The sequence below is a fragment of the Lupinus angustifolius genome, chromosome LG04 (assembly GCF_001865875.1).
Source record: "Lupinus angustifolius cultivar Tanjil chromosome LG04, LupAngTanjil_v1.0, whole genome shotgun sequence".
Classification (NCBI taxonomy): domain Eukaryota; kingdom Viridiplantae; phylum Streptophyta; class Magnoliopsida; order Fabales; family Fabaceae; genus Lupinus; species Lupinus angustifolius.
In genome coordinates this window covers 18,203,253-18,216,329 of record NC_032012.1, presented here as the reverse complement: position 1 = coordinate 18,216,329, position 13,077 = coordinate 18,203,253, and the positions used below count along the sequence as shown (strand labels likewise).

General features: G+C 34.8%; 1 protein-coding gene across 1 annotated transcript; it reads right to left on the bottom strand.

Annotated features, from left to right (window-relative positions):
* On the bottom strand, positions 625 to 10,882 carry LOC109344677. The gene is made up of 3 exons (XM_019583430.1): positions 10,648 to 10,882; positions 10,260 to 10,371; positions 625 to 677 (listed from the first exon to the last, which is right to left on the bottom strand). The coding sequence occupies exons 1-3, from the start codon at positions 10,867 to 10,869 to the stop codon at positions 625 to 627; spliced, it is 387 nt and encodes a 128-aa protein (XP_019438975.1). The 5' UTR covers positions 10,870 to 10,882.

Sequence of the window (13,077 nt, the reverse complement as noted above, 5' to 3'; positions counted from 1 at the left end):
CGGTTTGATGTGTTCAGGCTGATTGCACATACGGGGCAGTTGATACTGAAGTGTTTTCCTTTGCACTTCAAACACCAGGGTGGCGTGTTGTGATCAGAGTTCCTAACCTGTAAACTCATTTTGTTGATGTTATTGTTGTTGTCGTAGTTGTTACTGTTGTTCCCTTGTTGGAAGCCTCTGTTGTTGTAAGGCTTGAAATTTCTCTTTCGATTCCCTAACGACGAAACATAGGGTTTCTGCTGGCGGTTAAAGGGCTTTCCCCTTCCATGTCCTTGCCCGAAATTCCTTTGGGGACCATAGGAATTTCCGGGTGGTACGACACTTTTCAGCACCGTATTCCTTGTTTTCATGCTTTCCTCATACAGCCGACACTAGTTAACCAGAGTTTCAAAATACGATATCTGCTGATGTAAAAACATCACCTTCAGGTCATGTCTGAGTTTGTCCTCAAACTTGGCACATTTGGACCTTTCATTCCCCACTTGATTGTAGTGTGAGGAATACCTCGCCAAATCTTCAAATTTGGCAGCATACTCCCCAACTGTCATGCTTCCCTGCTGTAGAAGCAGGAACTCTATCTTTTTCTTGGTGTTCATATCCGCAGGAAAGTACTTCTGTAGGAATCTATCCTTGAAGGTTGTCTAGTTGACAAATGAGTTGATTCACGACAAGTATAGTTGTAACAAGAGTATAGTGAAAGGAGAAAATAGATAATGAAAATCATTAATTTGTTGGGAATTCCTTATGATTGGTAAAATACCAATCCTAGGATCTTGAATCTCGTGATTCTCACACACATATACGAAACAAATGTGCAGTGTCATACCTGAATTCATGTTCCTGGATGTGCTCCTTTGATCTACCTTTCTAAGACCTTCCTCAACCAAATTCCTAATTCCTCTTGGGTTCTGATGGGAGAACTGAAAACTGAATTTGATTTGGTGTGTTGGGGACCATAACTATTCCTTATGCGTTAACTTATAGGGTTCTCATTATCCCCTATGGGCTAACCTAATGAGTATTCACTCATTAAGCCCATATCCATTATCAGCTTTTAGAAATTTATGAGGTGCTAGTAATTAGATCACTTATAATGTAACCTCCTAAATAAATAGTCGATATCCTTGTATCAAATATATGATGCTCACCTTAATTAGAAATTATAAATTTCTAACAATCTCCCAATTGGGCTTCATATTTTCCTGAAACAATTATATCACAAGTTCTTTAGGCGCACATCCGTATGCTATTTACATTTAGACTTCTCCTTACTACAATATGGCCCATCTCATATATCAACTATAGAACCACCATGACTTTCATCACATTCAAGTGTGACTCGACCACGATGATCACCGTATTAATATATTCAATGACAAAGCTCAAATATGGATGAGTGACATGGAAATTTCATGCAATGTGATCTCAAACATGTATATTTCCAACTAGTCCTTCTTTATTCTTTAGTGAGATCAATCTAATGTCTTTAATTGTAACACAATAGTTACAATGCACAATTTCAAAATGGAACAATAAACCATCAACTTTATTATGCATAAAAACTGCATATAACATCCAAAGTAAATCACCAAACATATATACTCCCACTAAACTAAGGTATCCTAAGGAACAACACCCATATGAGCAACATGCTTATGAAAGACTTTAGGTACCAAACTCTTAGTCAGTGGATCAGCTAGCATAAAATTTGTCCCTATATGTTCTATAGAAATTTGTCCATTTTGAACACTTTCTTTAACAACCAGAAACTTTATGTCAATAAATTTTGACTTTGTAGAACTCCTATTGTTGTTGGAGTGAAGAACCGCAGACTTGTTGTCACAATAAATTCTCAATGGTCTTTCAATACCACCGACCACATGTAAACCAGTGATAAAATTACGCAACCATATGCCATGGTATGATGTTTCAAAACAAGCCATGAACTCCGTAACCATGGTTGAAGGAGCTATAAGCGTATGTTTTGCAGACTTCCAAGAGATAGCACCTCCAGCCAATATAAACACATATCTAGAGGTGGAGAATCTGTTATCTAGACATCCAGCAAAATCAGAGTCAGAGTACCCAATGATCTCTAAATTCTCAGACCTCTGATAAGTGAGCATGTACTCATTTGTTCTCTTCAATAATGCATAACACGTTTGACTGTCTTCCAATAATTCATTCCATGATTACTCAAATATCTTCCCAAAACTCCCACAAAAAATGCTATGTCAGGACGTGTGCATACTTGAGCATACATTAGACTTCCTACTACAAATGCATCAGGAATTTTTTACATCTCATATTTTTCAAGGTCATTTTTGGGGCATTGTTCGAGACTAAACTTGTCTCCCTTAGCTATATGGGCATCCCCTAGTTTATTGTCTTTCATGCCAAATCTATCTAGGACTTTATCTATATAGCTTTCTTGTGATAACCTTGGGATACCCTGAGAACAACCTTTCAGTATCTGAATACCTAATACAAAAGAAACTTCCTCAAGATCTTTCATTTCAAAACTCTTCGTTTGAAATCTCTTGGTCTCATGCAATAGTCACATATCACCGCTAGCAAGTAGTATATCATTGACATATAATATCAGGAAGATAAATTTACTCCCACTGAACTTATGGTATACACAATCTTCAACTTTATTTGCCTCAAAACCATACGAGGTAATAACTTGATGAAATTTGTGATTCCATTAACGAGAATCTTGTTTAAGCCCATAGATGGATTTTTTTAATTTGCATACCATTGACTTTGAGCCAGCTGACACAAAATTTTCTGGTTGCACCATATAAATTGTTTCCTTAATATCACTATTTAGAAACGCAATCTTAACATCCATCTTATGTAGCTCTAAATCAAAATGAGCTACTAGTACCAATATTATTCTAAAAAAATCCTTCGAAGATACTGGAGAGAAGGTTTCTTTATAATCAATGTCTTCCTTTTGAGTGATGCCTTTAGCAATTAGATGAGCTTTATATTTGTCAATATTACCCTTTGAATCCCTCTTGGTTTTAAATATCCATTTGCAACCAATAGGTTTCGCACCTTCAGGTAATTCGACAAGATCCTAGACGTCACTAATAGTGAATTCTCACCTTTGAATCCCTCTTGAGAACATAAGGAATGTTGTCTTTGAGGAAGAACATGTCACTGATAGCGAACAAGTTCTTGTGCCTATTACCATTCAAGGAATAAATTCGGTGATAGAAGATAATGTTCAGAATATTATCTCTAACAATATTCCAGAACAAGACAACAATGAGGTTCTCACTCAATTACCTATAGAACAAATTCAACAACCTCTAGAAGTAGAAGTGCCATTAAGGAGATCCACTAGAGAGGAGAAGTGCAATTCCTAATGATTATATTGTATTTCTTCTGGTAAAGAAGAATGACTAAGAATACTTCATACCATATCTTTAAGAGTTCAGTTTTGTCGCTCAGCAGTACCATTCATGCTAGGTTTGCCTAGCATAGTGTATTGCGGAACAATTTCACACTCTGTGAGGAAAAGCACAAATGGCCCTAGATGTTGTTTTCCTGATCCATCATATCTGCCATTGTATACACCACCACAGTCAGATTTGACAGCCTTAATTTTCTTTCCAAGTTGAAGTTCAACTTCAGCCTTGAAAGACTTGAAAATATCCAAGGATTAGGACTTCTCATGTATAAGATATAGGTAGCCGTACCTAGAGTAATCGTCTATGAACGTAATAAAATAATGTTGTCCATTCCAAGAAGCCATAGGGAAAGGACCACATATATCCTATGTATTAGTTCTAAGACATGATGTGAATCTCTTTTGGAAGTTCTTGATAATGATCTATCTTGATTGGTGCTTGACTTTTCCCACATTTTTCTGGGCTATTTTGATGGTGAAATTTGGTAGCGGATTGTTATTGTAAGATAAAAGAAGATGGATAAGAAATGGCGGGGTAGGCGCCATAACACTTGGGTGTTGATAAGTCGGGTGATTTTCGCCACAAGAACTTGGTTCTTGATAAGAACCATTAATCTTGGTTCAGCCAAGAAGTTTGGAGAAGACAAAGCTCTGACACAAGGAACTATTCCTCAAATTTTAACTTAAACAAACTTAGTTTCATTTAGCAAAATAGAAGTACACTTATAGACAAACCATGATGGTTCTCACGTGACCCTATCATGAATCAAGACTTATTTTTGGACTAGATTAAACCTACTACATGGCTGGTTACATTGGATCCCTTCCAGTCATGTTGAACATGAAATAATGAAGGTCATAATCCCACATGTGAATTCGTAAGTAATTAAATTACAAAGAGAAAAACTAGAAGCTTTGGATTCCTTGAAATGTTTCAGCCAAGTGAAAGAATGGATGCATTTAGCCTAGAAGTCTTCAATTATTTGGGGAAATTCGGCCACCATTGATTGTCATGGTCCCCACGAGTTTAAGGTAGCATTTGAGGTTTTGAATTGTGCATCGAACTTGGCTGGGTACATTTGCACGAAAATCACACCATAATTAACATGCTTTAGTTCCCCATTTATATGCATTAAGTGAAAATCACACCATAATTAACAGTAATTAATGCAAGTGTTCACTCTTCAAGGATGCATTTATTCTAAATTCAATTGACACGCCACAAGTTTTCCCGCATTTTTTTGGTGGGCATGGCCTGGCCATGCCTAGGGACACGATCATGTCCCAATTAAAAAATTTGGGAATTTCGGACAGATGCGTACACGGCCTGGCCGTGTCCTGGGGCACGGCCATGTCCAGCATTTTCCTAATTTTGGCCAATATTCTGAGTTACACAATGAATGAAGTGAGAAATCCCTTGGTATGATCTTAGAGCACTCTCCTTGTTGCCTTTCATGAGTAATCCTAGTGCATCTTGTGCCCTTTTGGCCCTTGCCCTTTTCATGGGACCGTCAATGCCTCTTAGTTCATCATTATCCAACTTGGTCTCACTTGGGTTCACATCAAGGCATCTTTAGCTCTTTCGGCACCTAATTTTCTTTTGTTTGTCTGTTTTCCCTTTATGCACTCAACACAGACTTCAAAGTCACGTAAATCTAAAGGGTCAAGAATTTCATCCAAAAGAACAAGAAAAGCCAAATTTGTCCAAGCTGAAAATACTAATTAAATTCCGCCTAAAAGACGGTACAACAAATGTCTGAAATAAATCCAAATTAAAACCAGTTCTTAAACATAATCTAAATATTCCAATAGGCTCAACTGCAACCCTTTTATCGTTGACCCCAAAGATGAATCTTTCGTCATCACTTGGGTGTTGGCTCCACAGACAATACTGCATAGTGATACTAATGTGATTAGTAGCACCAGAATCTACCCACCAAGTATCATTGGATACAAAAGCCAAATTAATTTCAGAACAAACAAGAGTGAGAAATTTATCCTTCTTTACACACCATGAGGCATATTTAGAATACTCTTTCTTCATGTGTCTTTGCTTCTTACAGAAGTAACAGGTGAATTCCTCATTACCCTTCAATTTCTTTTGCTAAGAATGCCCTTTTGCATCACCCTTATTGCTCTTTCTTTTATTATTTTGAGGGGTCATAGCCAAGTGAGAACTTTCAGTCTTATCTCTCTACAACCTCTCTTCCTCTTGCACACAGTGAGATATAAGCTCATTAAGGGATCATTTGTCCTTCTGAGTGTTATAACTCACTTTGAATTACTCAAAGTGTGCAGGAAGAGAGATAAAAACCAAGTGCATGAGCACGTCATCACCAAGCTCTAACTTGAGTGACTTGAGTTTTGATGCGAGATTATACATCTCCATAATGTACTACCTTATGTTCTATTTTCCTATGTACTTCATGGAGATGAGTTTAGCCAAAAGGCTACTCGTCTCCGCCTTTTCATTTTTTACAATGAATTGTTCTATTTCTTCAAGGAACTTCCTTGAACTTTCACCCTCAGATATAGAGCCCCGAAATGCATCTGGAATAGAGCGTTTCATGATCATCAGACACATTCGGTTAGAGCGTTCCCATTTCTCAATTTTAGCCTCATCGAGGTTTTCCACAGTGGAAATGGATTTCTCCACACGAAGTGCTAGTTCCAAATCCATACAGCCGAGAAAAACTTCTACACCTTCCTTTCAGACCTTAAAGTTTGTCTCATTTAGCAATGAGATATTATTGATTTGAACAGAAAAATTTGCAACATTAGTAAAAGACACTAAATGCATAGAACAAGGAATTAATGGCATGTTCACATCTAAACAAACAAGTCATGTAACATATATAAAACAAGACATGTTCACATAATAGACCCATCACAAGATACCTAGTACATTATCAATTTCTAGTCTTTGGACACAGAAATCAATTTATAAGTGATACTCTCAATGTAATGATCAAATATTAACAATTAGTTATGTCAAACAATAGCCTTTCTTTGGACCTACTATTATTCACATGGAAAAAATATATAATTGTTACATATTTATAATCACAGGTATGTTATTATTTGGCCAAATTGTATCTTCCTTTGGGTCGAACACAAATCGCATAAATAATCTCATACTCATTTGTATAATCTCAATTAATTTCCACAACAGAGGTTACTTTTGCAACATATTGCATCAATTAATTCAAAATAATTATCAGACAAAGAAAAACACAATATGGGTCCATTTTAAAAAAATTTAATAATCTTGGAATTAAAATCTTTATATTTGATATCTTTTATAATTACCAAATCTAATTCCATAATTCCCTTCCATAAATTCCAAATCAAAATAGTAGAAGTTATTTAAAGAAACGGGACAAATAAAGCATTTGGATATAAACACTTGCACAGATGCAATAGCAATATAAATCACTATAAGTATGTACCCTTTGATTATATATATAACATATATGCACATACGGAAATTTCAATATACATATACCATAATATACGGAAACACGTAACATTATACAAAAGTACAAGGCGGTGAAACATTAACTCAGTTGAATTCCCAATTGAATTCAAAAAATGTCTCATGTAACACGTAATAAGAACATATGCAATTTGGATTCAATTAACAAGAACACGTAACTCAATTGAATTCCCAATTAACATTATACACATATGGAGATTGAATTTCCAATTTGGATATAAACACCTAACATGAAAAGTGCAAGATTGAATTCAAAATTCAACAAATATATCATATGCAACTCAATAAAGAATATGTGTTGAATCCATTGAATTTAACACCGTTAAGATGTAGCATAAATGATCAATTCATATATTTCATATTTTCATGACATTACAGTGGAAGCAAAATATCTCAAATTAAATTTAGGGTTCATACAAAATTTGGGAAAACATTCTTAATGGAGAATCACAAATTCAAAACGTATGCTCTAATACCACTTGTTGGGAATTCCTTATGATTGGTGAAATACATGTTAGGTATCAGTGGTTTAGGAACACCTAGAAGGAGGGTTGAATAGGTGTAGCGGTTAACAATTACCGCTTCTTGATCAAAAGCCCAATTGCTGGAAAAACAGTTCAATTAATCGATTAATAGCAGGGTTTAATCGATTAATTATTGTACAGAACAAAATGACTAAATAGGCAAATTACACAGTGATTAAAACACAATTGAACAGATATACTTCATATATTTTTATGCACAAATATTAAGTATATGGCAGTAAACAAATATCCAACTTTTCAATTACAGGTTCAATTTATCATGGCAAGAAGCATAAGAAAGATAAAGAGAGAAAGAACAGTGCAAAAAGGATTTTTATCCTGGTTCATTTGTGGTCCACTGCAAACTACATCCAGACCTCCCCTTCGGTCCACTGCAAACTACATCCAGGCCTCCCCTTCTGGATCAGGGATATTTTCTTTCTTCACAATATTGAATTAAGGATACAAATACCAATTCAATTACAACCACATAAGACGCTCCCTTCTTGAAATCGAGGATCTCTAAAACCTGGTTTGACTTTACCCTTTCGCCTCTTGAGAAAACATTTAGCCCCAGCCAAGAATCTTATCCTCAAATCAAGACCTCCCTGCCTTGGTGAAGAACTTCAATCTCTGTGGTGATCTCACACCAAGAGACAAATCCAGACTACACAAAAAAACACGTTTAAACAGCAAGGTATACTAAGCACAAAAATGCTTAAAATATTACAAGATAAAGACTCAAAGATTAACCCTTATTCTAATCACTTAAGCCATCAATATAAGAGTGAGTTAATCAATATCAGTATACAAATGATTTCTTTCTATCAAAATCTAATGCATGATCATGTGAGCAATATAAGAATGGATATGAAACTATGCAAAAACAGAAAGCATGTTATAGCAGAAACAGCATAATCTCTCTTCTCACACAAGCAACTCTCTTGTAGAAAAATAGTAGAATATGTATGCAAAATGCTCTCTAAACAGCCTTATACAATAGAATGTATTGCTATGGGTTTCTGAGTGAAGCCTCGTATTTATAGCATGGAGAATAAGTGGTTTCATCCGTTTCAAAAACAGTTAAACAGTTAAGTAGTTACAACAGCAAAAACAGATTTCAGTTACAACACATAACAGACTAGTTAATCGATTAAGACTTCCATTTAATCGATTAACGGGCCAACAGAATGACACAGAAATTAGTTAAAACAGAAAACACATATTCAACAGAAAATCAGTTAACTGGGACATTTAATCGATTAACTGAGACATTTATGCATATGTTTCAAATGACAAACTTCTCATATATTATGCACAATAAACATACATGTTTTACTAATTATATTATGCCTAATATGCACATATAACATGTATGGTAGATGCATGAACATACAATTAACGAGATGATGTATCTCATGAATATGATAGTTCAATTAAGATGGCTTAAGAGATTAGTATCTAGGTTTACCTAACCTATACTCAATTACTACGGCACACATCCCAGACTACTTAGATTATAGACTCAATTTATATCATAGTCTAGACATGACCAAATGAGCATAAGGCCTATTAATTGTTGAGCCATCTTCAAGCTTTGTTAAACCCTTGTCTTCATCAAAACATAGGCAAAGACATGCTAGTGTTATCCTTGACACTTTGCACTTTCAATACCAATCCTAGAATCTTGAATCTCATGATTCTCACACACATATATGAAACAAATGATGCAGTGTAATACCTGAATCCATGTTCCTGGATGTGCTCCTTTGATCTACCTTTTTGAGATGGATTTTGGTGTGATGGTCTTCCTCAACCAAATCTCTAATTCCTCTTGGGACTCGCGTTTCCTCTCTGATGGGGAGAGGTGAATACTGAATTTGATTTGATATGTTGGAGACCATAATCGCTCCTTATGCGTTAACTTATAGGGTTCTCATTATCCCCTATAGGCTAACCCGATGGGTATTCACTCATTAAGCTCATATACGTTATCAGCTTTTAGAAATCTATGTGGTGACAGTAATTAGATCACTTATACTGTAACCTCCGAAACAAATAGTCAATATCATTGTATCAAATATATGATGTTCATCTTAATTATAAATTATAAATTTCTATATTAGTCATGTTTGTTTAACATGATATCTTTGGCATTGCTTATTTTCTGGATAATCATTTATTTTATCAGCAGTTAGATTAATTATAAGAATGAAAGTAGCATGCTTTTATTTTTTCCATTTGTTTCTTGTTCAATGTTCATTACAATTGTTAGAAATAACATTAGTAAATGTTCAAAAAATGAAAAAGTTCCACATAGAAGTATACATCATTGCTAAGGACAACTTAATTCCTTAAAATCTCCTACATATTAGATAGAGCAAAATATTATCCACAATAGTTGGCACACCCTTAACTCAACTTTTTCACCACAAAAAATAAAAGATTGAGCTCACATCTTATTTATTATTAAGGATGGTTTACTGTACGAGTCTCCCACGTAATGAGATCTAGGGAGTATATAATATAAATTCAGTCACTTGTGAGTTTTGACAAAGTCAACTATCAACATTAAATTGATAATACACATTGCACAATGTTTAGAAGAATAAATCGAAAAAAATAATTCCCAGAAGGCCAATCTTCAGCATAGAATATGGTTGGATGCAATAAATGCATATATATATAGTTCAATTGACATCAATTCTATGAAGGGACAAAGGAAGTTGAAAGCATAGCAGAAATAAAAAAGGAACATTAAAGAACAAAATTTAAATTTTCTGATGCCAAAGATTCTTTAATGTTCCAATGAGCATACCAAAGGAAAATATGGTTGTGGACATGGTAATAAGAAGCAAAGGTTTACGACCCTTCTCTTCTGAAAGCTGACCTAGTAGTGGAAGCACCACCATCTTGAAATTTCCAACAATCTGCAAACAAAAGTTACATTACCAAGTCTAAAATTCAATTCAGACAAAAATCACAGTTTAACACATGAAAAAATGTCTCTATCAAATACTACAATGTCAAATTAATACAACTTTTATCAAAGAAACAGATAAATTATTAATCACTTAAACTCATCTCCAAATAATACCTTGAACTTTAGTGTAAGAATTATCATCCTTGAAATATACAACCTATACTATTTCATTTGAACAAACAAATAGCCAAAACAGAATACTTTGTTTATATATATATCATATTGTTTGTTGAAAAACATTGATATAAATAGGCTTGGAGCAAGTTGAGATTCTAGGGCATAAAGCTGAAGTGGTAACATCAACAAGAACAGAAACTGTCATCTCTTCAGCCATCAATGGATACTGAGTGGGAACAGCAAGTGAATCAAAGGCCAAAGCTCTCTCAAGCCACTCCACCATGACATTTTTCTGTTGCACCTCAAAATCAAATTGGCTTCTTTGCATCAAACTTTGTAGGACATTTCATAGAGGGTGAATATAGGATAACACTCTGATCGTCTGTCCCAAAATGATTATGTCGTAAATCAACTTTCTTCATGTAATATAAAAATATTATTTTATGTATTTAAAAAAAAATTAATTAGATGGAACTTTTTCTATGGATCAAGATAGGAAATTGGAACATATGATCTCTGTCTATAGAGTAATATTGTTATAACCATCAATATGTGATGAATTATAAGACAATTAGTTAAATTTATGTTGTTCAAAAAATATCAGTCGTCCCTTCCCATACTAAGGAGGAACTAATTTATTTTGAGAATGACTCATAATAATCTAACTTTCAGCAAGAAACTTTTTCCAGATTTAGGTTCTTTTATTCCTTCTTGTTCCCTTTTTGGTTATTTCAGTTAGGTGGTTTAGTTTATTTTCTTTCTATAAATAGCTTGTACTTTCTTCTTTGTAAATCATCAAGTTAAGCAATAAAGTTCCAAGAGTTATTTCAATATTACTTCATCTTCTCTTCTCCTCTCCACTAGATCACAATCCAACTAACATGGTATTAGAGCTTTAAAGCTCTGATCACCACCTTTCCTCCTCTCCTTCCTCTTTTCTTCACTACCTTCCCTTCTTCTTCGAAAATGAGTAACACTGACCAAGATAGCAATCCTTTCTTCCTTCACTCTAGTGAGAACTCTTCACTCATCCCCGTCACTCCTTCTTTAGACAGAACAAATTATCATTCTTGGTCAAGAGCATTCAAACTAGCTCTTGAATCCAAGAACAAACTTATGTTCATTGATGGAACCTTGCCTCAACCAAAACTAGAAGATCTCTCATATAGGCCATGGAGAAGGTGCAATATCATGGTGTTATACTGGATACATCATTCAATTAATGAATCATAGCGAAATCAATTATATGGATGGACTCTGCAGCAGAAGCTTGGAAAGACTTGGAAGAGAGATTTTCACAAGGAGATATGTTCAGAATGAATTGTAAGAAGAGTTTCATCATCTCAACCAGGGTAATCTTTATGTGTTTGAATTCTATACTCAATTAAAAACTCTATGGTAAGAAATAGAAATTTTTAGATCTATTAGAAGTTGTCCATGTCTTGAAATTTGCACACATGGAATCATTCAAGATGTAAAACGATATAGAGAAGATGATTATGTCATCAGATTTCTCAAAGGGTTGATTGAGCAATATGCTCATGTTCGTTCCCAAATCATGCTTAACCAAACCCTACCTACCATTAGTAAGGCCTTTTCTATGCTCATTCAACAAGAAAGACAGCAACATAGCCCCATCCCCAATAATCTTGAACCGCAAGGAATTATGCTATCCCTTAATACCAAACAGGAATACCAATCCAAAGGTACCAATTCTGTTAATAATGGGAATTATAGAGCTAGGGGTTTTAGCTATAAAGGAAGAGGTGGTAGATCAGGAACAAGGAATCTAAATAGCAAGTTTTGTACCTTTTGTGAAAGAACAAACCATACTATTGAGACATTTTTTTCTTAAACATGGCTATCCCCTGGGTAACCAAACACAAACAAGCCATCTAAAATGACCAACCACACTACCTATTTCCATCTTGATAAAGAAGAAGAATCTACATCCAACACACCACCAGGGACTCAAATGCATGATTAAAGCAGACTATTCACAGAGGAACAAATGAAGGGAATCTTGGATCTCCTTAATCAATCCAAGGGCCAACAAGATCTTGTTGTCAATTCAGTAACCAATACAACTATGGCAAATCCAAGTAATTCTAATTCTCAATGGCTCCTTGATACTGGAGCCACATACCATATCTCTTGCATAATGAGCAACTTTAATGATTTCCACTCTATGACACCAATGCTCATCATTATGCCAAATGGAGATAAGGTCACTACATGCGTAACTGGAACAGTTCTTTTAAATAAGTCTATTACTCTCTCTAATGTTCTCTTTGTCCCTGAATTTCATGTTAACCTTATATCTGTCAATAAGCTAACCAAGCACCTAGGCTGCCATTTGATTTTTTTTGAAAGACAATGTTTGGTTTTGTAGAACAATACCAAGAGTATGATTGGTTCAGCTAGAATCCAACAAGGACTATATTTGTTCAACTATCAAGCTATTACACCAAGTTCTTTTGCTCTTTCTCACTTTTCTACCAATATTAGTAATAAATCATTGTGGCATTTGCGCCTT